This window comes from Zonotrichia albicollis, chromosome 28 (assembly GCF_047830755.1).
Source record: "Zonotrichia albicollis isolate bZonAlb1 chromosome 28, bZonAlb1.hap1, whole genome shotgun sequence".
NCBI classification, from domain to species: Eukaryota; Metazoa; Chordata; class Aves; order Passeriformes; family Passerellidae; genus Zonotrichia; species Zonotrichia albicollis.
Window position 1 is genome coordinate 2,233,771 of NC_133846.1, and position 25,051 is coordinate 2,258,821.

A 25,051-nucleotide genomic window follows, 5' to 3' on the forward strand; every position below is an offset into this window, starting at 1 on the left:
GAGGAGTGTTTGACCACCAGCCTGAAAAAAACAAAAGGTTTGAAGACTCTTCATCCCCTCCCAGCCCACTGGAGGATGGTGCAGGGCTCCTGGGAGGAGTTTCTCATTGTGGGAATTGATTTCCTCAACAGTTTTGGATAGATATGAGGTAATTGTGGCTGGAGAAAGGTGCTTTAATAATCAATAATTAATACTAATCCTGTGCAGGGTTATTCTGGGGGTAAATAAAAGCTGGTGGTGCCCATCCATGGGCTGGGATGTGGGAAATGGGAGCTCCTGAGCCCCAGGTGTCAGCAGAGGAGTGTTTGACCACCAGCCTGAAAAAACAAAGGTTTGATGACTCTTCAGCCCCTTCCCAGCCCACTGGCAGGATGGTGCAGGAGTTTCTCACTGTGGGCATTGGTTTCCTCAACAGTTTTGGATAGATATGAGGTAATTGTGGCTGGAGAAAGGAGCTTTAATAATCAATAATTAATACTAATCCTGTGCAGGATTATTCTGAGGGTAAATAAAGGCTGGTGGTGCCCATCCATGGGCTGGGATGTGGGAAATGGGAGCTCCTGAGGTGTTTGCTCCTCTGTAGAAGGAAAGAGGGGAGGACAAGAACTCCAATTTTGCTAAATGAGAGTAAGGAATTGGTGACATTGGGGGGACAAGAACTCCAATTTTGCTAAATAAGGGTTAGGAATTGGTGACATTGCTCTGATGGAGGGAGGGCAATCTCTGCTTAAGATCCTGCAGGTTTGGAGGGGAAATTTTTTGGAGCAGATGGGAAAGTCACAGCCTTGGTTTTCAGTAGATTATGATTTTTATCAAGGGCAGAGCCTGACCACAGAGTGTGTGGGACAGGGAGAGGTTTATTTTGTGTACTTTGAAATGCCTAAATCCATGTTCTAGCAGCTGTATCCTGCCTTTCAGTGAGGCAGAATACAGAACAAGGAAGGGAAACCTGCAGCTGATAGCCAGGACACTCAGGGGTGTACAATGTATAAATTATAAATAAAAATACATAAATAATATGTGTATTATTTATAAATATATCTATAATTATAGAAAATATATTTATAAATAATATAAAATATAAATAGTATGTAGAAGTAAATTGAATAATTATATATAAAAATATATATAATATTCTATAAAATTATTTCAAATATAAGTAATATGTAGAAATAAATTAATTATATATAAAATATAAGTAATAATTATAGATACATTTAATAACTATTTAATAATACATAAACGTTTATTTGGAATAATATATAATAGAAATAATATGTATAAATAAGTAATTATATCTTAATATATAAACTTTTATATGGGATTATATAAAATATAATTAATATGTGTAAATAAATAATTATGTATTAATATATAACCGTTTATATGGAATAATATAAAATATAAATAATATTTATAGATACATAAAATATTTATATACAAATAAATTAAATTATACAAAATAGTACAAAATCTAAATAACATATATAAATGAATTAAAATAATGTATAAATAATATAAAATAATTCCAGTGAGTATGGATGAGGTGGGAGGTTTGGACACCACATCCTGCTGAGTTGTTTCTTGGTGGTAAAAGAGGTGAAAATACCACAGGGCTTGTGTTGAAAGGAGAAAGGTGTTGAGCAGAGGCTTCATTTACAGGGAGAGAGCAGAGCAGAAAAGGTGTTGGAATTGTGTAGAGTGGGAGCAGCAGGTGAGGAACTGCTGGGGTGGCTTTTTCCATCCCCACAGAGCTTTGGTCCCCCTCTGTTAAAAGCCAGAAAAAACCCTAAAATCCTAAAATGCCTTCCAGAAAGAAATGCTAAAATCCTAAAGCTTTAGGATTGGAAATCCTCCCACATGGTTCCTGTTAGAGCAGCAAAGCTGCTGGTAGTGTTTGTGTTGGTGAGAGTGAGGAACTTTATTGTTTCATGAGGTAAAAAATCAAAATTTTTTAAATGCAAGTTTCATCCCTGCTGCAGAAGGGCTTGGCTGAGGCCTCCGTGCAGGATTGGCTGAGTTTGGTTCATCCCTCTGCAACTCCCAGTGCCTTAAACACCTCAGAAATAATAATTTTATACAGAAATCCTGGTGCCTTGGAAAATGCCCCACTGGGGATCCTGTCCTGGGTCAGATATTCTCTGCTCCATCCCAGCCCCAGAGCGGTGGGTGCTGAGGTTCCAGGTGTAAATTGATGATGGTTTCAGGTATAAATTGATGATGGTTTCAGGTATAAATTGATGATGGTTCCAGGTGTAAATTGATGACGGTTCCATTGGAAAGGACAATTCCCAAAGCACTTGCTGCCTGCACATTCCTGGGAGAAGCTGTCAAACAGCACATGAAAAATGAAATGGTTTCTACCACTGATATTCCCCATTCCCTGTAATTTTTCCCTCTTTTAAGCACAGTTTCCTTGGCACTGTGTAATTGTGTAAGTGCTGCATTTGGTCCATCATCTGTAGAGGAATTTTCTTACCTGTGACAGTGTTGGAGCTCCTTGAAACTGTTGAAGTATTCTGTAGCTTTTTATTAAATATAAACCATCTCATTTTGGGCTTGAAATAACCTGTTTCACAGTTCAAAGGAGTGTTTCTATAGGGGAAACCACTCTCTTGCTGCCTTAATATTAAAAAAAAAGGGATGAGGAATAAAAGGGGTAAGAAAAAAATAGGATAATTAAATCTCCTTAATAATTAAAAGGGTAATATAATATAATATAATATTTATCATTTGATAATAAAGGAAATGTAATAATAAAAATATTATTAATATTTATTATTAATAATAAATAATATAATAATCTCCTTAATAATAAAAACAGGAAAGGTAAAGAGAAGGATAATGCCATTGGCTGGAATGAATAGCCCAGGGTGACATAATAATTTCAAATGCCAAATTTTTTACCATAATAATTTTAAATACCAAACTTTTTACCATCATAATTTCAGATACCAAATTTTTTACTATAATAATTTTCAAAGACCAAATTTTTTTACTATAATAATTTTAAATACCAGATTTTAAAAAATGGGACTTTCACTACTGGAAAGAAATTCCAGGCTGCTGTGTTGTGTCTTATCCATCCAAATGAAATCTGTGGGATGCTGGTTGGATCCAGGCTCAGCACTGGAGCTGCCTGTGGAATGGAATCCCTGGGAGTGTTTGCAGGGTCCCAGGGATGAGGGAAGAGATGAGAAACTTGACTCCATGTTTCAGAAGGCTGATTTATTATTTTATTATATATATTATATTAAAAGAAAATTATCTACTAAAACTATACTAAAGAATAGAAGAAAGGATTTCATCAGAAGGCTTGAAAGGAATAGAAAGGAATGAAATTATAAAATCTTGTGACTGACCAGAGTCTGAGACAGCTGGACTGTGATTGGCCATTAATTAGAAACAACCACATGAGACCAATCAAGGATTTACCTGTTGCATTCCACAGCAGCAGATAATCATTGTTTTTCTTTTCCTCTGAAGCTTCTCAGGAGAAAAGATCCTAATGAAACGATTTTTCATAAAATATGTCCATGACAGGAGTCCCTGGAGTGTTGGGAAGCTGGGGAGGGTGGGTTTGGTCTCTGACTTTGCTGTGTTGTGATTTATATTATATTATATTATATTATGATATTATATTATTTATGTTATCTGGCTTTAATTAAAACTGGTTTTGCCTCCAGGTCGTGTGTGCTGTGGCAATGACTGTGCTGGGATGTGGAGTGGCCCCACTGCAGCATCCTTGCCCCAGAGAGAGGAACTCCTGCAGGACCCTCATGGAAGGAAGGATCTCCCTGCCCTCATCCCTCCCCAGGGCCAGTGAGCAGAAATGAGCTGGAATCTCTGGGAGCTGCTCATGCCACGAGGTGAGTGAGTCCAGGACAGAGCTGAGGATTCAATCTGAGAGGCACAAAAACCCAGCTCAGGAGCTGAGGCACCACCATGGGCTGCATTTCCCCCATACACTTCACACTGTGCCTTTCTCAGCTGCCTTTAATCAGCACAAATATCCAGCTATCCAAACTGAATCTGACATCCAAAAATTCCAGTTATTTTGGAATATTCTGGTATTTTCAGTGTTGCTGCTGTTGATCCTTCCCAGTTCAGGCAATGGCTTTCCCACGTAGATATGATCAAAGCTCAGCCTTTAAAACTTCAGTTTTTGTTCAAATTGGCTTTTTTTAGCTTCCATTTTTGGGCTGCAGGCTCAAAGAAGAAGGAGATGGGTGAGATGAGAGCACAGGCTCCAGCAAAGAGGAAGGAGCAGGCGTAGGTCTGGGTGTAGTCATAGAGCCACCCTGCAGGAGAGAAGGTTGTTATTAAAGCTGGAGGATTTTTCTCAGTGAAAAAAATAATTCAGGGAGGTGGGTGGGAGGCAAAGGATGTGTGTTCTCATCTAAGAATTGCTCAGATATTTCCCTTAAATTATTTTAACTCTTCCTGGGCAGCATTTCCTGTAAGGAAATGACATGCAAGTCATTTTTCCCAGAGCCAACTTTGATCCTTGTAGTGGACATGGTGCTTAATTTAATGTGAATTTAATCCCTGATTTTTTTTTTTTTCCTGTTTAAGTAAGTGGGCCAAAAGTGGCTGATGGAAGATTCTCTTGGATTGAAGGGATGACTTGCACATGTTGGTATTTGCAACATCTGGGCTGCAAACCAGATGTTCTCCAGCCTTGTTTTCTGTGAGCAGACCCAGTTTCATGTCCTTTGTCTAACAGGAGATACCCCAGGCCAGGAGCTGGAAGTGAACTTGATAAAAGTAGCTCTGGGAGGACTTAAAAGGAAAAGCTGAATTCCATTGAGCCTCAGGAATGTCTGGAGGGTTCAGGTCACCTTTTAAAGCGACCTCCAAGTGTTGGGTTTGGTCCTGGCAAATCCTCAGGGCTCTGGGCAGAACTTTGAAAGGTGGAGAGTTCCTCTCTTTGAATCTAAAATCTACAAAGCGCTGGGAGATGCTGCTGCTGCACATAAAACCCCTAATCCAGTCCCAAATGTGGGGTGGGGTGGGTGGGTGTGGGGCAGCAGCTGAGCCAGATCTGCTGCTGGTGTGAAATGCAGTTCCTCTGGAGACATCCATGGAATCCAGACATCCACGGGCTTCCCTGAGTCACACAGACAGCAGATCTGACCCAAACCTGGCTCCTCAAACCCGGGAAGGGACAGGATACAGTCCCTGAGGTCCACAAACAGCAGATCTGACCCAGAATTTGGCTTCTCAACCCCAGGAAGACACAGGATGCAGTCCCTGAGGTGCTGGGCTCGGGGAGGGTGCCAGTGAGGTTTGGGATCTGTGCTGGGACAGAGGCACTGACATTCCCTGCTGTGGATTTCCACAGAAGGGTTTATAAAGCACAGCACAGCTGCTTTTGCCCAGTTTCAGTTTGTCCTGGCTCACTGCTGTCTCAGGGGGAGTCCCTGTGTGTGTTTGCTCCTCAGGGATGGCCTGGGAGCCACGTGCTGGAGGAGCTGCAGCTGGAGAGGAGGATCCATGCCATGGTGGGACCCATCCCTTGTTGGGATCCATCCCCTAGTGGGATCCTTCCCCTCCTGGGACTCATCCCTTGGTGGGATCCATGCCCTGGTGGGATCTCCCATAGTGGGATCCATCCCCTCATGGGATCCATCCCCTCATGGGATCCATCCCCTGCTGGGATTAATCCCCTCATGGGATCCATCCCCATGGTGGGATCCATCCCCTGCTGGGATCTTTCCCATGGTGGGATCAATCTCCTGGCAGGATCCATCTCCTGGTGGGATCCATCCCCTGCTGGGATCCACCCTTTGGTGGGATCCATTCCCTGGGGGAATATATCTCCTGCTGGGATCCATTCCCTGTGGGATCCATGCCCTGGTGCTGCACTGGGGGCCTCTCCCATGACCCTGGGGTTCATTCCCAGGAGTTTCTGTTTCTGCTGCCTGGAAGTCTCTGGGATTTGGAAAGAGATGCTGACGTAGTTATTTATGAGAGGAACAGGACAGAGTGCTCCAGTTGAGCTCTGATTTATTGCAATTCTTAAAATATCCTTCAGGATATTTCTTAATTTTTATTTTTTTTTTTATTTTCCTGGGTTTTTTTAGTGCTGGATGGGATTTAGGTGCAGTGGGATTTACCAGCATTGCCTCACTGGCAGCACAGCCACCAACTCCATCACACCCCAACCTTCTGAAGCAACTCCATTCTCTGTGCCCCAGATTCATTTCCAAAACAAAACAATAATCACTGCTGCTGCAGAAAGCTGAACTGGGAGCTTGTGGTGTTCAAACCCCAGCAAAGCAGCAGTTTTGTGAGGAATGCTGGTAAATCCCAGCAATGAAATCCAAACCAAACATTCCCAGCACTGCTGCTGCTACCAGCTGGCTCAGGCTGTTTAAATTGTGCTGCTGATCTTTAATCAGAAGTTTTATTTATTCTTGATGCCCTGAGGAGCAAAATTCAGTGGGAAAGTGAAGGCAGAATTTAGCAAACATCTAAATACGTGTGGCAGCAGAGCTTTTGATGACTCCATCCTCTCCCTTTTCACCACCCAAATTTCTTGGGACTGCAGTTTGTCCTCTGGGGGCTGGAATCTTTTCTAGAATTTGCTTTACAGGCTTTGGTTCAGCTCTTTTGCATTTTGAGTCAGTGATTTGTACTCCTTGTGGAAATAAACTGTGCCCTTCTCTCCTCAGCTTGCTCCAGGCTGCCAAAATAATGTTTATTCTGCTTTGGGCTGGGTTATTTCAGCATCCAGAGGTGCCAGTGGATGGGCAGCTCTGAGGGAGACTCCAAACTTCCCCTTTGGGTCCTGCCCTGGATTTCAGGGCTTTCAGCTGAACAGATTTGCAGGTAAGTCACTTTTTCCTGCATTGGGCTTTGGTCTAATATATGAATTAGGCAGTTTTAACCTTTGCAGTTCTCATTGTCCATCATCGTTATTTCCATTGTGTAAAAACACTTGAGTTTGATGAAATTGTAATTTTAAACTCAAATTTTTTGGGAGGTGAGAGTGCCAAATCCCAGGGTCTCACAGGGTATTTAAATCCTGCATTCTGCAAGGAGCAGGTGGTTTTGGACATTTCATCGGGAGTTTTAGATCAGTTTTCACACTTAAAACTGCATTGCAAGAGAAAATTGCAGAATTTATCCTGGATCCTGAGCTCTGGATTGTTTCAGGTAAGTCACCTTTTCCTTGGATTAGGCTTTGGTCTAATATGTAAATTAGCCAATTTTAACCTTTGCAGTTCTCATTGTCCATCATCATTATTTCCATTGTGTAAGAACACTTGAGTGTGATGAAATTGTAATTCTAAACTCAAATTTTTTGGGAGGTGAGAGCACCAAATCCCAGGGTCTCACAGAGTATTTAAATCCTGCATTCTGCAAGGAACAGATGGTTTTGGACATTTTATCAGGAATTTTTGATCTCACTCAGTTTTCACACTTAAAACTGCATTGCAAGAGAAAATTGCAGAATTTATCCTGGATCCTAAGCCTGGATCTTGAGCTCTGGATTGTTTCAGGTAAGTCACCTTTTCCTTGTATTAGGCTTTGGTCTAATATTTAAATTAGGCAGTTTTAACCTTTGCAGTTCTCATTGTCCATCATTGTTATTTCCACTCTGTAAGAACACTTGAGTTTGATGAAATTGTAATTCTAAACTCAAGGTTTTTGGGACGTGAGAGCACCAAATCCAAGGGTTCAGAATATTTAAATCCTGCATTCTGCAAGGAGCAGATGGTTTTGGACATTTCATCGGGAGTTTTTGATCAGTTTTCACACTTAAAACTGCATTGCAAGAGAAAATTGCAGAATTTATCCTGGATCCTGAGCTCTGAATTGTTTCAGGTAAGTCACCTTTTCCTTGGATTAGGCTTTGGTGTAATATGAAAATTAGGCAGTTTTAACTTTTGCAGTTCTCATTATCCATCATTATTTCCACTGTGTAAGAACACTTGAGTTTGATGAAATTGTAATTTTAAACTCAAATTTTTTGGGAGGTGAGAGCACCAAATCCCAGGGTCTCACAGGGTATTTAAATCCTGCATTCTGCAAGGAACAGATGGTTTTGGACATTTCATCAGGAGTTTTTGGTCTCACTCAGTTTTCACACTTAAAACTGCATTGCAAGAGAAAATTGCAGAATTTATCTTGGATCCCTGAGCTCTGGATTGTTTCCATCTTGCTCTGCCTGTAATGAGATGGATCAGGAATTGTTTTGTTTCTTGGCTTCATTTGGCCTTTATTTATCCCACCTGCCTTAAGCCTGATTTCTGTGGAAAGCTTTTTGCAAGAAACCTGCTTTACAAACCCACTGCAGAGAGCAAAAAGCTTCCCATTAGTGCAGAAATATTGCAGCTGGATGGAAATTTAACTTTTTTAATGCAATGTGAGTGTGGATAAGTGACAGGCAGGGTGTTTAGCCCCTGCTGTGTCGCTGTGCCAGGGGATTCAGGGGAACTGAGGGATTGTTCTGTGCTCAGTGCACACCTTGTGCAGCAGCAGGGATCTGCAATCCAGGCTGTGCATCACCCTGACAATGAAATGTTTTGGCTCCTTGAAATTGCATCCACAGAGCAGAACCAGCCCAGGGATATTGATTGGGAATATTAATTTTTATAGAAGGAACAGCAGCGTTGCTGAAACTTGGCATGAAGCTGGAATTTACAGAACCCTTGAGCCAGGCCCCTCTGCAGGCTGGGAGCAGCTGATTTGGAGGGCAGGGAACAAAGAAATGATGGTTTGGGTTGGAAAGAACCCTAAAGTTCTTCCCATTTCACCCCTGCCATGGGCAGGGACACTTCCACTGTCCCAGGCTGCTCCAAGCCCCGTCCAGCCTGGCCTTGGGCACTGCCAGGTTTTCAGGGGCACCCACAGGGGAACTGAGGGATTGTTTTGTGCTCAGTGCACACCTTGTACAGCAGCAGGGATCTGCAATCCAGGCTGTGCATCACCCTGACACTGGGAAGCTCCTGGTCAATGGAATGTTTTGGCTCCTTGAAATTGCATCTACAGACACAGCAGAACCAGCCCAGGGATATTGATTGGGAATATTAATTTTTATAGAAAGAATAGAATTTTTATAGAAAGAAAGTTGCTGAAACTTTGCATGGAGCTGGAATTTACAGAACCCTTGGCAGCTTCCAGCCAGGCACCTCTGTGGGATGGGGGCACTGATTTGGAGGGCAGGGAACAAAAAAATGATGGTTTGGGTTGGAAAGAACCCTAAAGTTCTTCCCATTTCACCCCTGCCATGGGCAGGGACACGGAAGTGTCCCAGGCTGCTCCAAGCCCCATCCAGCCTGGCCTTGGACACTTCCAGGGATTCACAGCTGCTCTGGGCACCCTGTGCCAGGGCCTGCCCACCCTCACAGGCAACAATTCCTTCCCAATATCCCATCCATCCCTGCCCTCTGGCAGTGGAAGCCATTCCCTGTGTCCTGTCCTGTTACTGTCATATTTTATGAAAAATCCTTTGGCCAGGATATTTAATAAAATATGACAGTGACACTGTCCCTCCCTCCCTTGTCCCCAGTCCCTCTCCAGCTCTCCTGGATCCCCTTTAGGCTCTGAGCTCTCCCTGGAGCCTTTTCTTCTCCAGGTGAGCGCTCCAGCTCTCCCAGCCTGGCTCCAGCCCTTGGGGCATCTTCATGGGCTCCTCTGGGATATCTCCAGCAGCTCCAAGTCCTCCTGATGTTCCCCAGGGCTGGGGCAACTCTGGGGTCTCACCTGAGCAGGGCAGAGGGGCAGAATCCCCCCTCAAATGCTGCCCAGGGCTGCAGGGAAGGGAAAGCTTTGTCCTGGCCAAGCTGTTTGGATGAGAACAATTCCCCTGCTCCTTAGAGATGCTGGACACTCATTTCCAAGCACTTGAAATCTCCCAAATCCTCCCAGCTGCCTTGGTTTCCTGGCAGAGGGAGAAGAGCAAAGGCTTTTCATGCTCCTTATCTCAGGGCCCAGAGCTGTGGTGGCTGAGCTGTGTAATCTCTGTCAAAACAAGAGATTACCGAGGCTTCTCCTGGTGTGTCAGTGCCTCTGCCTGGTGGGAACCTTGCTCAGTCTGTCCTTGCTTCCCCTCCAGTGCCTCCAGTCCAAGTTCACTGTTAAAATAACACCACTGGGAGTAAAATCCATGGAAATGTGCTTGTTACCCTGCTCTGCTCAGGGCTGAGCTCTGCACATGGGGCTTCACTGCATTTTCCAAATATTGCAGGCAGCATTTTGTAAATATTCCAGGCATCATTTTCCAAATATTCCAGGCATCATTTTCCAAATATTCCAGGCAGCATTTTCCAAATATTCCAGGCAGCATTTTCCAAGCTGCTGGTTGGATTTTGCAAATTCAAAAGCAAAATGTTGCCTGTCTATAAAAATACATTTTTGAAATAGGATTTTTGGTTTTTTATCTCTCTCTGTTCCAGGCAGCATTTTCCAAGCTGCTGGTTGGATTTTGCAAATTCCCAAGTAAAATGTTGCCTGCCTATAAAAATGCATTTTTGAAATAGGATTTTTGTTTTTTGTCTCTCTGTTTGAACAGAAAAGCCATCCTGGGATGGATCCCTGTAGGAGAGTGAAGCAGCAGCATGGTTTATCCCTGGATTTCTGGGATGGGTGTGGGTTTTATAAAACATCACTCACCTGCTAGAGGGGGTCCTCCCATGGCTGCTATGCCAGCAAAGAAAGCAGCAAAGCCCAGGTTGCTGTGGAGCTTCTGCACACCCACCAGATCCACCTGTTTGGAAACCAAAATGGATAATTAGTGATTGGCTTCATAGGAATGCATTGCACAAGAGATTAATTGATTTTTTTTTTTAAAGCACAAGAGATGATTAAATTCTTTTTTTTTCTGGGGAATTTCCTCTCCAGCTGCAGATTTGGAAGGACTTTGCCCCTGTAGGGCTGATCCAGCCTGAAACCTGTTTGCCTCCCCAAGGCAGCTGTGGGAATGGCTGGGATGGGAGAGGCATCTCTGCCTTCAGAGGAAGGAGTTTAAAACTTTGAATGCCTTCCAGAGAGAAATTCCAAATTATAATGGTGCCTCCCTGCCTGGATCAGGTAATCCTGGGTATTCAGAGATATCCTGGGAGAATGGTTTGGGTTGGAAGGGACCTCAAAGCTCATCCCTTCCACCCCTGACATGGCAGGGACACCTTCACCTACCCCAGGTTACTCCAAGCCTTGTCCAGCCTGGCCTTGGGCACTGCCATGGATCCAGGGGCAGCCCCAGCTGCTCTGAGCACCCTGTGCCAGGGCCTGCCCACCCTCACAGGGAAGGATTTTTTCCAAAAATCTAATCTAACCCCACTACATTTCATTTTTTGAAAGAGGTATTTAATATCTCATTTATAATTTGGTGTTTCAGAGGATTTTCTTTGGCTGGGCCCACACAGGAGGGAGCAGGAGCAGTGGCCAGGCCCCAAATTCTGCTCCCCTCACTCAGGTGTGAATCCTTCAGCTGCCCCTTCAGTGTGAGGGTGCTCAGGGCTGGTGCTGAGCCCTGGGACACTCGGGGAGCCAGAGCCAGCCCTGGGCTCAGGGGACACCACATCCCTGGGCACAGCAGCTCCCCTGCCAGGGGAGCCCAGGAGCAGCCCTGGCCTGATGGGCTGAGCTGGGCCCAGCCAGCTCTGAGATATTGCAGATATTTGCATTTATTATGGAATGGTTTGGCTTGGAAGGGACTTTGAAGCCCTTCTCATTCCACCCCACCATGGGGACACCTTCACCATCCCAGGCTGTTCCAAGCCCTCTCCAGCCTGGCCTTGGGCACTGCCAGGGATCCAGGGGCAGCCACAGCTGCTCTGGGCACCTGTGCCAGGGCCTGCCCACCCTCACAGGGAACAATCCCTTCCCAATATCCCATCCATCCCTGCTCTCTGACAGTGGGAGCCATTCCCTGTGTCCTGTCCCTCCATCGTTTGTCCCCAGTCCCTCTCCAGCTCTCCTGGAGCCCCTTTAGCTCTGGAAGGGGTTCCAATGGGATCTGGATCCCATTTAGGCTCTGGAAGGGACTCTAAGGAATCTCCTGGATCCCTTCTGGGCATTGGAAGGGGCTCCAAGGGGATCTTCTGAAACTCCTTAACTCTGGAAGGGACTCTAAGGAATCTCCTGGATCCCATTAGGCTCTGGAAGGGGCTCTGAGGGGAACTCCTGGATCCCTTTTGGGCACTGGAAGGGGCTCCAGGGGTATCTGGATCCCTTTTAGCTCTGAAAGGAGCTCCAAGAGGATCTCCTGAAACCCCTTTAGCTCTGGAAGGGGCTCTAAGGGTATCTCCTGGATCTCTTTAGGCACTGGAAGGGGCTCTGAGCTCTCCCTGGAGCCTTCTCCTCTCCAGGCTGAGCACTCCCAGCTCTCCAGGCCGGCTCCAGCCCTGGGAGCATCCCTGGGGTGTCCAGGGGAACCCTGCTGCAGGTCTGGATGTCCCAGGTAATTTTGAGATGGTTCTGGGTGTCCCAGGTGATTCTGGAATGGTTCTGGTTCTGGGTGTCCCAGGTGATTTTGGGATGGTTCTGGTTTTGGTTCTGGGTGTCCCAGGATGGTTTTGGGATTGTTCTGGGTGTTCTAGGTGATTCTGGAATGGTTCTGGGTGTCCCAAGTAATTTTGGGATGGTTATGGGTGTCCCAGGTGATTCTGGAATGGTTCTGATTCTGGTTCTGGAATGGTTTTGGGTGTCCCTCCCAGGTGATTCTGGGATGGTTCTCGTTCTGGTTCTGGTGTCCCAGGATGGTTTTGGGATGGCTCTGGGTGTCCCAGGATGGCTCTGGCTCTGGTTCTGGTTGTCCCAGGATGGTTTTGGGATGGTTGTGGTTGTCCCAGGATGGTTCTGGTGTCCCAGGACGGTTTTGGGATGGTTCTGGGTGTCCCAGATGATTCTGGGATGGTTCTGGTTCTGGTTGTCCCAGGATGGTTTTGGGATGGTTTGGTGTCCCAGGATGGTTTTGGGATGGTTCTGGTTGTCCCAGGATGGTTCTGGTGTCCCAGGATGGTTTTGGGATAGTTCTGGTTGTCCCAGGATGGTTTTGGGATGGTTCTGGTGTCCCAGGATGGTTCTGGTGTCCCAGGATGGTTTTGGGATGGTTCTGGTGTCCCAGGATGGTTTTGGGATAGTTCTGGTTGTCCCAGGATGGTTTTGGGATGGTTCTGGTGTCCCAGGATGGTTCTGGTATCCCAGGATGGTTTTGGGATGGTTCTGGTTCTGGGTGTCCCTCTCAGGTGATTCTGGGATGGTTCTGGTTCTGGTTGTCCCAGGATGGTTTTGGGATGGTTCTGGTTCTGGTTGTCCCAGGACGGTTCTGGTGTCCCAGGATGGTTTTGGGATGGTTCTGGTTGTCCCAGGATGGTTTTGGGAGGGTTCTGGGACAGGATCAGCCCCCCCAGCCCCACTGGGCCCACCAGCACTCACCAGCACGGGCAGCACCAGGGCCATGAAGCCCCCACAGAAGGTGGCCAGGGCCACGGTGTAGGCCAGCAGCAGGTGGAAGGAGGTGGCCAGCGGCCCCAGCAGGTTGGTGGCCCCGCTCAGGAGCAGGTAGGTGACATGGAAATGGTACTTCTTGGTCCAGTTGTGGTCGGCCACCCAGCCCGAGAGCAGCTGGCTCAGCATCTCCGTGATGCCTGAGGGAACAGGAGCGCTCAGAGACTTTGTGTCATCTTTAAATCCTATTATTTCTAGGTATTTTTTATAAATTATTGATAAATTACATAAATTATTATTCTTTGATATTTCTATAAATTATATTTATTTTAATAAATTATTATAAATTATTTTTCTAAATTCTTATCCCAAATTTAAATTATTTATATAATTATTATTTTACAAATTATTATTATAAATTCTTTTTATATATTCTTAGATATTTTTATAAATTATTGTATTGATTCTTAGATATTTTTATAAATTATTGTATTGATTCTTAGATATTTTTATAAATTATTTGTATAAACGATTATTTTTACAAATACTATAAACTTCATATACAATTATTAGATATCATAAATTTAGTTGGATTTTATAGTATTTTATATTATTATTTTTATTATTTGTAGTATATGTAATATATTAAGATTTGATTTTGTGTAATATTGAATTTCTGTTATTTCTAGATATTCCTATATATTATTACTTCATATACATTTATTAGATATTATACATTTAGCTACATTTTATAGTATTCTATATTATTATTTTTTAGATATTCCTACATATTATTACTTCATATACATTTATTAGATATTATACATTTAGCTATATTTCATAGTATTTTATATTATTATTTTTATTATTTATAATATATACATTAAATAGATACTTCATGTAATATTAAAATTCTGGTTTTTCTAGGCATTTTTTATATATTACTTAATATAAATTTATTAGATATTATAAATTTAGCTGGATTTTATAGTATTTTATATTATTTTTATTATTTGTAGTATATGTAATATATTGAAATTCTATTATTTCTAGGTGTTTTATATGTTATTGCTTCATATACATTTATTAGTTATTATAAATTTAGCTATATTTTATAGTATTTATTATTTATAGTATATGTAATATATTGATACTTGACTTTGTGTAATATAGAAATTCTGTTATTTCTAGGTATTTTATATATTATTACTTCGTCTACATTTATTATATATCATAAATTTAGCTGTAGTTTATAGGATTTTATAATATTTTTAATTATTTGTAGTATATGTAATATATTGAGACGTGATTTTGCGTAATATTTAAATTCTATTATTTCTAGATATTTTAATATATTATTGCTTCATATAAATATATTAGATATTATAAATTTAACTATATTTTATAGTATTTTATTTTTTATGTTTATTATTTGTAGTATATGTATTAAATTGATACTTTGTGTAATATAGAAATTCTGTTATTTCTAGGTATTTTATATGTTATTGCTTCATATAAATTTATTAGGTATTATACATGTAGCTATATTTTATAATATTTTAGAAGGTTTTTTGTATTTGTAGTATATGTATTATATTGATACTTAGAGTATTTTATCTTTTATATTACTAATACTATAGTTTATTATCAGTCATAATATATAATTTATTATATTATATATAATATAGTATATAATATTATATTTTTATATTTTCTATATTATTTTCTATAATTAACTGCATTTCATATAGTTAAATTATACTTATCCTCACATTACTACATTTATAATTTAGTATTTGCATATTTTTAATATTTTTCCATTTTTACTATACATTATAATACAATATTACATATTATATTTTCTAATATAGTTATTTTGCAGTGTTTTATAATATATTATTTTTATTATTTTTATACATTATGTATGTTACATTTGATTATTTATATTAACCCTAATATTTTATTTTTTATTTATTTTATAATAATTTAAATTCTAAAATTTAATTTTTTTTAAACCCCAGGCATTTTATAGAAACCCAGATATTTTAGAGGCTCAGCAGCCTTTTAGTTGTTGGGGTTTTGAGATTTGGAGTTTTGAGAGCTTTTTTTTTTAGATTTCTTGGTACATTTTTATGAAGCAAAGTTCAAGGAGCTCTCGAGTGAGCTCATGTCCCACTGAGCCCTGTGTCCCTCCCACTCCTCATCCCAAATATCCCGTTAATTCCTGGGGAATCCTAACACCTCCACAACCCCACACTGCTGAATATTCCCCAGCACTGCAGAAATAAAAGTTTTGTATAATAAAATATTTGCTGCTGACTCAGGCTGGAGCCACTTTCTTACCCCAGGATGGTTTTAGTGTTAATCCTGGCTTAAAACCAGGCATGGGTTTGGGTTTTGGGGAGTGACCCTTAAAACCAGGCATGGTTTTGGGGTTTGAGTTTTGGGGAGTGTGTCTTAAAATCATGCATGGGTTTGGGTTTTAGGGTTTGGGTCTTGGGGAGTTTGCCTTAAAACCAGGCATGGGTTTGATTTTTGGGGATTGTGCCTTGTTTTTCCCCCACTTGGAGATGGATGTGCCAAATCCAGATGCCTGCTCTGGGCATGGGTTTGATTTCTGGGGAGTGTGGATTAACACCAGGCATGGGTTTGAGGTTTGGGTTTTGGGGAGTTTGCCTTAAAACTAAGCATGGGTTTGGGTTCAGGAACTGTTCTTTATAACCAAGCATGGGTTTGGGTTTTGGGGAATCTGCCTTTAAACCAGGCATGGGTTTGGTTTTTGGGATGTGTGCCTTAAAGCCAGGCATGGGTTTGGGTTTTGGGGAGTTTGCCTTAAAACTAAACATGGGTTTGGGAACTGTTCTTTATAATCAGGCATGGGTTTGGTTTTTGGGGAATGTGCCTTAAAACCAGTCATGGGTTTGGGTTTTGGGGAGTGTGTCTTAAAATCATGCATAGGTTTGGTTTTGGGAACTGTTCTTTATAACCAGGCATGGGTTTGGGGTTTGGGTTTTGGGGAGTGTGCCTTAAAGCCAGGCATGGGTTTGATTTTTGGGGTTTGGTTTTTGGGGAGTGCGCCTTAAACCCAAGCATGAATTTAATTTTTGGGGTTTGGGTTTTGGGGGATGTGCCTTAAAGCCAGGCACGGGTTTGGGTTTTGGAGATTGTGCCTTGTATTTTCCCCACTTGGAGTTTGGGATGTGCCAAATTCAAATGCCTGGATCCACATTAATGTGGGAGGTTTTTCCCCAGTATTGAATTTCTCCCTTTAGGGTCAAACTGGAGGGTTTTGGATGCCCTTCTGGCTTGGGGGTTTAAGCCCAGCAGGGATTGTGGTGGGCACAGAGCACCTTTTCAGGGAAGATTTGTGGTTTTTGGGAGCAGGGAGGGTGTGGGATCATCCAGCTGGCACTGGGAGAAGCACCCAGGAGGATCCATCCCAGGACACATCTGGGGCCATTTCTGGGCAGAATTGTGGGTGTTTCCTGTGGGCTGGGGGTGTGGAGGTCCCTGTGCCTACCAGCCACGGCAATGAGGTAGGAGCCATCCCTGCTGCTCAAGCCCAAGGTCCTGGCTCTGGCCACCAGGTGGAAGAAGGGCACGAAATAGGCCAGGTGGCTGAAGAGGAAGGACCAGGTGAAGATGTAGAAAACGGGATCCTTCAGCGGGGAGAAGTCCAGCAGAGGCTGAGGAGGTTCCTTTGTGGTGGCTGCAGGGGTTTGGTGGCTTCTCCTGGCCTTGGTGAGGGTTTCTGGGCAGGAGCTCTCCAGGCTGGGTTTTTGCAGGGCAGATGGATTTGCTGGCTCTGAGGCATCTCTGCCATGGGGCACCACCATTCTCTCCTGTGCATGGAGAAGCTGAAATTCCCTCTGGGTGCTTCCATCTGAACACCCACCAGGAGCTTCTGGATCTTTCTCTGCCCCTGGAGACCCCTGGTGTTGGTTTTTGGCAGATTTCTGAGGCAGCTGGGGGCTGGCAGGCCACAGCAGCATGCTGGAAGGAACCAGGTTCAGCATGATGCCTCCAAAAATCAGCAGAGTACCTGAGGGGAGGCAAAAGGGGGTTTGTTCTTGGCTTGGAAAGGGGGGAGCAGCAGAAAATGGCATTTTAGAACAGGGTGTGGATTTCACTGGCCATGGAGAAAGCTCTGTTTGCCTCCTCCTTATGGAGGAGTCAACAAAACAGAGATTTTTATTCCTCTTTTTCTAGCTGGAAGTTCACTTTGCTGTGATGCACAGGACAAATCCACAGCTACTCTGGGCTCTGTTTTGCTTTTCCTCATTCCTCATGATGGACCTTCAAGATGGTCTTGAAACACTACAGTAAAATTAGGGATTTCTGGTTTTGATATCTGAGATCTGTGCTTTGACTCTGATTTTAATGAGGGATTTCTGTGTTTAATTTCTGAGATCTGTGCTTTGACTCTGATTTTAATGAGGGATTTCTGGGTTTAATTTCTGAGATTTGTGTTTTGAGTTTAATGACTGTTTAAGTGTTTAATTATTACCAAGATGTCCCCAGACTATCCTAGAAGAGGCAGAATCATTCCTTGGCGTGCTGAATTTTTAAGAAGAGCGTCTTAGAGCCTCCAGATCTCCCCAAATTCCCTCTCAGAGCTGATGAACTGGAAGGAACAGGATCCAGCTGCAGCTTTGGAAGGACTTTGCCCCTGTAGGGCTGATCCAGTCTGGAACCCTTTGCCTTGCTATGGCAGCTGTGGGAATGGCTGGGATTGGAGAGGCTTCTCTGCCTTCAGAGGAAGGAGTTTAAAACTCTGAATGCCTTTCAGAAAGAAATTCCAAATTATAATGGTGCCAAATTATAATCAGAGAATCCTGGGTATCCAGAGGTATCCTGGGAGAATGGTTTGGGTTGGGAGGGACCTCAAAGCCCATTCATTCCACCCTTGCCATGTGCAGGGACACTTCCACTGTCCCAGATTGCTCCAGCCTGGCCTTGGACACTTCCAGGGATCCAGGGGCAGCCACAGGGGACTCAGGGATTGTTTTGTGCTCAGTGAGAAGCAAGGTTCTGTACAGCAGCAGGGATCTGCAGTCCATGCTGTGCATCACCCTGACACTGGCAAGCTCCTTGTCAATGAAATGTTTTGGCTCCTTGAAATTAATTTATATATTATATATGAATTTTTTCCTGTGCATGGAGCTGGAATTTACAGAACCCTTGGCAGCTTTGAGCCAGCTGCCTCTGCAGGCTGGGGGCGGCTGATTTGGAGGGCATGGGATGAAAAATGATGGTTTGGGTTGGAAAGGGCCCTAAAGCTTCTCCCATCCCACCCCTGCCATGGGATGGTTCTGGTTCTCCTCCCACCATCCCAGGCTGCTCCAAACCCCATCCAGCCTGGCCTTGGGCACTGCAGGGACCCACAGCTGCTGTGGGCACCTGTGCCCTCTCACCTTGCCATCCATAGGCCTCGATGAGCAGCTGGGTGAAGGGGGCCATGAGGAAGGTCAGCCCCATGCCCGAGCGGGCCAGGGCGTTGCTGAGCCCCAGGCGAGCCCGGCAGCGCTTGGCTGTGACCACTGCAGCTGCCTGGTACAGACAGGCAAAGCCCAGCCCTGGGAAAGGGGGAAAATGACAATTAGGGGCTTCCACCACACAGAAACTCCCACCAGGCAAAGCCCAGCCCTGGGAAAGCGAAAATGAGAGTGAGAGACTCCAGCGGGCAAAACCCATCCATGGGGAAAGGGAAAATGAGAGTGAGAGATTCCAGCAGGCAAAACCCAGCCCTGGGGAAAGGAAAAATTAGAGTAAGGACTCCACCAGGCAATGCCCAGCCCTGGGGAAAGGGAAAATGAGAATCAGGGGCTCCCACCACAGAGAAACTCCATCCCTGAGAGAAAGGGGGAAATGAGAGGAGAAGTCTCCCACCACAGAGAGACTCCACGAGGCAAAACCCATCCCTCTGGGAAGGGGGAAAATGAGAATAAATGTTCCCACCACAGTCTCCATCAGGCAAAGCCCATCCCTCTGGGAAGGGGAAAAATCAGAATCAGGGGCTCCCACCACAGAGAAAATCCCATCAGGCAAAGCCCTTCCTTAGGGAAGGGGGAAAATGAAAATAAAGGCTCCCATCACAGAGAGATTCCATCAAGCAAAGCCCATCCCTGGGGAAAAGGAAAATGAGAGTCTCTACCAGCCAAAGACCATCCCTGTGGGAAGGGGGAAAATGAGAATAAAGGTTCCCACCACAGAGAGACTCATGGTGCCCCATGGCAGAGACATCTCTGACCCAGCCTTGGGGAGGCTGCAGAAACCCAGCCCAGAGAGCTCCTCCTCAGAAACCCCCACTGGGGCCAAGGGAAGGCACAAACCCCTTCCTGTGTGGGGGTTCCATGTGCTGCTGTCCCAGGCTGGCGGTTCCTGGGTGAAAGGAGAGGATTTTTGCTCTCACACTCAGGGGAAAGCGGGATTTGGTGAGTGAGGTTTGGTGTCTGAGGGTTGGAGGCTCTTCCCTTTTATAAGGGATTTTAACAGGCCAGGATCCATCTAGGTCCAGGAAAAAAAATCAAGGTTGGTTGGGACTGGGATGTTGAAACTGGTGTTTTATTCTGAGCATGAAGCTTTGGGAATTCACAGGGTGTCTCACAGAAGGGAGCTGGGGATGATTTGGCACTGAAGTTTCATGGAATTACAGAATATCCTGAGGTGGAAAGGGACCCACAAAGATCACATCCAACCAGGATCACATCCAACCGTGTACAGACACCCTCAAATCCCACCCTGGGCATCCTTGGGAACATTGTCCAAACACTCCTGGAGCTCTGGCAGCCTCGGGGCTGTGCCCATTCCCTGGGGAGCCTGGGCAGTGCCAGCACCTTCTGGGGGAAGAGCCTTCCCTGAGATCCAGCCTAAATCTTCCCTGACACAGCTTTTGCATGAGTCTCTGATCCTCACCCACCCAGGAGGGCCCTGAGCTGTTTTTGGGGGTACAGGGTGTCCCTGGCAGGGCAGGCAGTGCCAGCACCCTCTGGGGAAGAACCTTTCCTGATATCCATCCCAAACCTACCCTGGCACAGCTCCTTCCTTGGGTCCTGTCCCTGATCACCTCAGCTCCTCCACCTGAACAAACCCCTGCAGAACAAACCCCCCTTTTCCCCAGGTTTAAGGCTGAAGGAGCTGATTTACAACAATGCCCATCTCACCCAGCAGGAAGCCCATGGAGAAGCAGAGGAAGGGGACACTGGTGGCCTGGGTGCTGAGCAGGCAGCCCCCAGCCACCAGCCCAGCGCCAAGGATGGAGATCGGGCGCTCTCCCAGGCGTCGGCACAGCACGGACACCAGCGGGGCTGCGAGGGAAACAGGGACACAGATCAGCCATGGGGACATGGATCAGCCATGGGGACACAGCACAGCCATGGGGACACAGCTCTGGGGACACAGTGTTTTGTGGAGATAATCAAAACTCCACAACTTTTGTGAAAGTTGTAAAGCCAGTGTGTGTGACCATGTTCACAGGGGTTTTTGGATGAGGGAAGAGATGAGGATCTGACTCCATGTTTCAGAAGGCTTGATTTATTATTTTATGATATATATTACATTAAAATTATACTAAAAGAATAGAAGAAAGGTTTAATCTCAGAAGGCTGGCTAAGCTAAGAATAGAATAGAATGTCAAAGAATCATAACAAGGGCAGCTGTCTTGTACTCTGTCCAAGCCAGCTGGGCTTTGACTGGCCATTAAATATAAACATTCAATATGGGCCAATCACAGATGCACCTGTTGCATTCCACAGCAGCAGATAACCATTGTTTACATTTTGTTCCTGAGGCCTTTCAGCTTCTCAGGAGGAAAAATCCTAAGGAAAGGATTTTCCAATATCAAACACCAATTTCCCTTTTTCCAGTTGAACCCATTCCCCTTTGTCCTGTCAATCCAGCTCCTGATGAAGAATCCCTCCTGATCCTCATACACAATCTTGTACAAGGGAAGGATTCCCTCACAGGAAAGGATTTCTTCCCAATTTCCAATTTTTTCCCACTATCCCATCTGAACGTCCCAGTGTTTAGAGCACATTCCTGCTCAGACCTGTGTGGGTGCCAGCCGTGTCCAGCTGGGAGCAGTTTGGGGTGGGAATGGGATGGGCATGGGGTGCAGAGAGCCCCCTCAGGGCCCTGGGACAGGAGCTCACCTCCCAGGAAGCGCAGCGAGGACATGATGGAGCCGATCCAGCTGAGCTGCTCTGAGGATCCCCCCATCTCCTCTCGGAAAGCCACGAAGAAAATCCCAAAGGTCTTCAGCATCCCCATCACGAGCACATTGACCTGGGATGAGAGGGGGTGCAGGGGAGGTGCCACAGGACATCAGGAGGGAGGAAAAGCTTTTCCTTCTGCTTATTTTGTGGGGGTGTGGGAGAAACAAACGGGGACACTTGAGCTGGTGCTGGGGAATGCCAGCAGGGTGGGCTGAGGGTGGCCATGCTGAGTTTGGCCTCAGCAGACCCTCAGAAAACCCTTTGAAAACTGATTTTCCAAAGGGAAGGAAAAAATTTCCCTCCCTTTGCCTTTGCCTCTCCCTTTTCCCCTTCCCCTTCCCTTCCCTTCCCTTCCCTTCCCTTCCCTTCCCTTCCCTTCCCTTCCCTTCCCTTCCCTTCCCTTCCCTTCCCTTCCCTTCCCTTCCCTTCCCTTCCCTTCCCTTCCCTTCCCTTCCCTTCCCTTCCCTTCCCTTCCCTTCCCCTTCCCCTTCCCCTTCCCTTCCCCTTCCCCTTTCCATCCCATCCTAGAGCTCAGTTTTCATAGGATCCTTTTCCCTTCGAAGTTATTTTTTAGAACTGCAGCAATGGTCAAATTTATCAGTGTGGAGATCACTGGGAGGGGATGAGGGCAGCAGGGATGGACATTAACTGGGGCATTTTCCCAGGATTTCTCTGCCACAGGGGCAAAGGACAGAGAGTTTGTGTCCTGAATTTCAAGTCCTGTTGTCTCCCTGCTGGCAGGGGTTAATGATTGCCAGTGAGTCACTCGGGGTGGATTTGAAGGGAGGAAAGCTCTCCTAGCTTGGAGGCACGGTGCCTTTTTTACAGCTGGACTCAGTGACCTTAAAGGGCCTCTCCAAGCTTCACAATTCCTTGATTCATCACTGGTGGGAAGATAAAGCCTGGGGCACAGAGAATGAGTGGCTTTAAGGGGTGTTGAGGTGCCAGGTCCTTCCAGAGAGTACCCAAGAGTGTGTGCTGCTCCCAGTCAGTCCCTCATTGCCTGAGGTGGGATCATGCTCTTGCTGAAGGGACAGGACACTCCTTTGGAGTTTGTCACCCTTTTGGGGTTTGACCCTCATTTGGGGTTTGACATTCCTTTGGGGTGATGTGTTTGACCAGGGAAAAGCCATCCTGGCAACGGGACCCTCCTGTCCATCACTGAGACGTTTGCAGGGGGCATTCCACAGGGAATGGCATGGCTGGGGTGTGCCCTGGGACGGCTGGGTCAGTCTGTCCTGTGCTGGGGTCAGTCTGTCCTGGAGATCCCCCTGCCCCTGCCCTGGGAGGGTTTGGAGCATTCCCCACTCACCAGGAAGAAGTGGAACACCACTCCCCACGCCCATCCTGCTTCTGAGCCTCGGCTCTTCCCGGCTGACGGAGCCTCCGGAGCCTCCAGCTCTTCATCCTCCAGCTCCTCATCCTCCAGCTCTTCATCCTCCAGCTCTTCATCCTCCAGCTCCTCATCCTCCTTCCCCTCTCCTGCTGGTGAGAACATCAGGACACGTGAACACCTTCCATGTTCTATTCCCATTCCCAACCATTTCCAACCATTCCAAATCATTCCCAACCCTTCCCAACCATTCCCAACCATTCCCAACTATTCCCAATCATTCCCAGCCATTCCCTGGAGCCCCAGGGCTGTGCTGGGGCAGACACCACACTCTGCACTCATTCAGGTGATGCTTCCACCAGACTTTCTCACAATTCCAATTTTTTCTGGAAACAGTTCCATTTTCTTTCTCATTCCCATGAAATCACTCTAACCACTTCAGCTTTACATGCCTTAGTGCTGCTTTGGCAGTTTAAGCTGTGCCAGAAGCCTGGGGATCACTCAGAGCTCTCTGCCAGCTCTCCCACTCCAGATTTCTCAGCTCCCATCCTCTCACCCATCCCATACCCCTGGCAGGGGCAGGATCCTGCCCTAGGGAGCAGCTGGACCCTGCAGCACCCGGGGTGCTGAACTGGAACTTTTCCTTACCCCCTGGCATGCTGGAAAATCCTCCCCGGGACTGTCGACAGCAAAGAGGAATCTCTTCCGAGCTTCCTCAATATCTTCAGAACCTCTTCAACACCTTCCGAGCTTCTTCAATATCTTCAGAGCTTCTTCAATACCTTTAGAGTTTCTTCAATGTTTTCAGAGCTTCTTCAGTCTCTTCAGAGCTTCTTCAATATCTTCAGAGCTTATTTAGTCTCTTCAGACCTTCTTCAGTCTCTTCAGAGCTTCTTCAGTCTCTTCAGAGCTTCCTCAATATCTTCAGAGCTTCTTCAATCTTTTCAGAGCCTCTTCATCTGCCCCAGAGATTAAATCCCCCCTCCCTGACCTGGCAGCCCAGATTCTGCTCCTTCATTCCCGTGCGATGAGGATGAGGATGGTGTCGGTGCTGAGCGGGACATGGAGCCGGGCAAGGGCTGGGGGGACGGACCCATCCTCCTCTTCCTCCTCCTCCTCCTCCTCCTCCTCCTCCTCCTCCTCCTCCTCCTCCTCTCCGGAGGCAGAGCTCGGCTTGCGGGGCCCCGGGGCCGGCAGTCCCTCCCCTTGCCCAGCTGGGAACAGGAAACCCGGAGCGTTCGGAGCAGAAATCCTGCTGGGAAGGAAAAGGAGGGGGAGCCTGCAAAGTTGCGATCGCGGGGAGAGCTCCGGATCCCGGAGCCGAGCGGAGCCGGGCTGGGCAGAGCCCGGTCCCTGCCTGGGAACGGCATCACTGAGCGGGGACAGCATGGAAAACTGAGCGCGCTGCAGCCCCGGCGTTTGGCCCTGCGAAAAATACTTATTTTACGATTGGCTTTTTGCGAATATTAAAAGGAATATTGTGAAATACAAAGCTGTGTTTGGTGTCAGGTACACACAGGCAATGTGTGTATTTGTGATTGTGAGATGTGTGGAGACCGACCATGGGACAGTTATAAAGATGAATTCTAATAATAACTGAGGAAAGCAAAGCATGGAAGAAGGCCTTGGAACTTATCTTTTGTTTGCAATTAATCTTAGTTGATTTAGGAGCATTTGAGCTAAAATGTTAAGGATGTTGCTCTTTGCTTATAGCTAAACCTTAAAGAATTTTGCAATAATAACCTTTTGAAGTATAATTTTAGAATATTGCTTGTATCCTTGAAACTATAGCTTTGGAATGTATATAAAGGAAACATGCTTATCTCACTCCTTAATAAAGCAGAGAAAAACAGCTTGAGAAAGGAAGATGAACATCACCTCAAGGATTTATGGTTTTGACCAAGGGAAGCTGGACATCACTGTTATGAGATTTATAGTCCTTGTAATTAAAAGGTGGACCCACATCTGGGAAGCGGGACCCCACCAGATGGGATTTGTCTTCCTTCTTTCAGAAACCAGACCAGCACCATCTGGGGATGCTCCTTTTGGGATACATACTGAGAAAAACTAAATCACAATAGTGTATAGAATTGTGATGTAAAAA

General features: G+C 45.5%; 1 protein-coding gene and 1 long non-coding RNA gene across 5 annotated transcripts; one reads left to right on the top strand and one right to left on the bottom strand.

Moving 5' to 3' along the window:
* Nucleotides 1-175: 175 nt before the first annotated feature.
* On the top strand, nucleotides 176-13,396 carry LOC141725307 (uncharacterized). Its single transcript, XR_012577169.1, has 4 exons — nucleotides 176-432; nucleotides 3,687-6,834; nucleotides 7,509-12,412; nucleotides 12,479-13,396. It is a non-coding gene; the product is annotated as an uncharacterized LOC141725307 (long non-coding RNA).
* Nucleotides 4,159-24,095, bottom strand: SLC16A4 (solute carrier family 16 member 4). 4 transcript variants are annotated; one of them, XM_074528390.1, is made up of 10 exons: nucleotides 23,596-24,095; nucleotides 23,063-23,096; nucleotides 22,927-23,032; nucleotides 21,552-21,684; nucleotides 20,565-20,708; nucleotides 18,816-18,977; nucleotides 16,922-17,443; nucleotides 13,390-13,601; nucleotides 10,624-10,717; nucleotides 4,159-4,301 (listed from the first exon to the last, which is right to left on the bottom strand). In XM_074528390.1, the coding sequence occupies exons 1-10, from the start codon at nucleotides 23,603-23,605 to the stop codon at nucleotides 4,159-4,161; spliced, it is 1,560 nt and encodes a 519-aa protein (XP_074384491.1). In that variant the 5' UTR covers nucleotides 23,606-24,095. The 4 variants fall into 4 exon arrangements, with proteins under 4 accessions (XP_074384491.1, XP_074384490.1, XP_074384489.1 ...); XM_074528389.1 differs by having other exon boundaries at nucleotides 23,063-23,099; XM_074528388.1 differs by having other exon boundaries at nucleotides 22,927-23,096.
* Nucleotides 24,096-25,051: the final 956 nt, after the last annotated feature.

What these genes read in the sequence shown, in the direction of transcription:
- SLC16A4 (XM_074528387.1), bottom strand. An exon ending in CGAGGCCTATGGATGGCAAG is followed by an intron (nt 17,444 to 18,815) that starts GTGAGAGGGCAC and finishes GCCTCCCCTCAG; the next exon opens with GTACTCTGCTGATTTTTGGA. An exon ending in CCCTGGTGCTGCCCGTGCTG is followed by an intron (nt 10,718 to 13,389) that starts GTGAGTGCTGGT and finishes GTTTCCAAACAG; the next exon opens with GTGGATCTGGTGGGTGTGCA.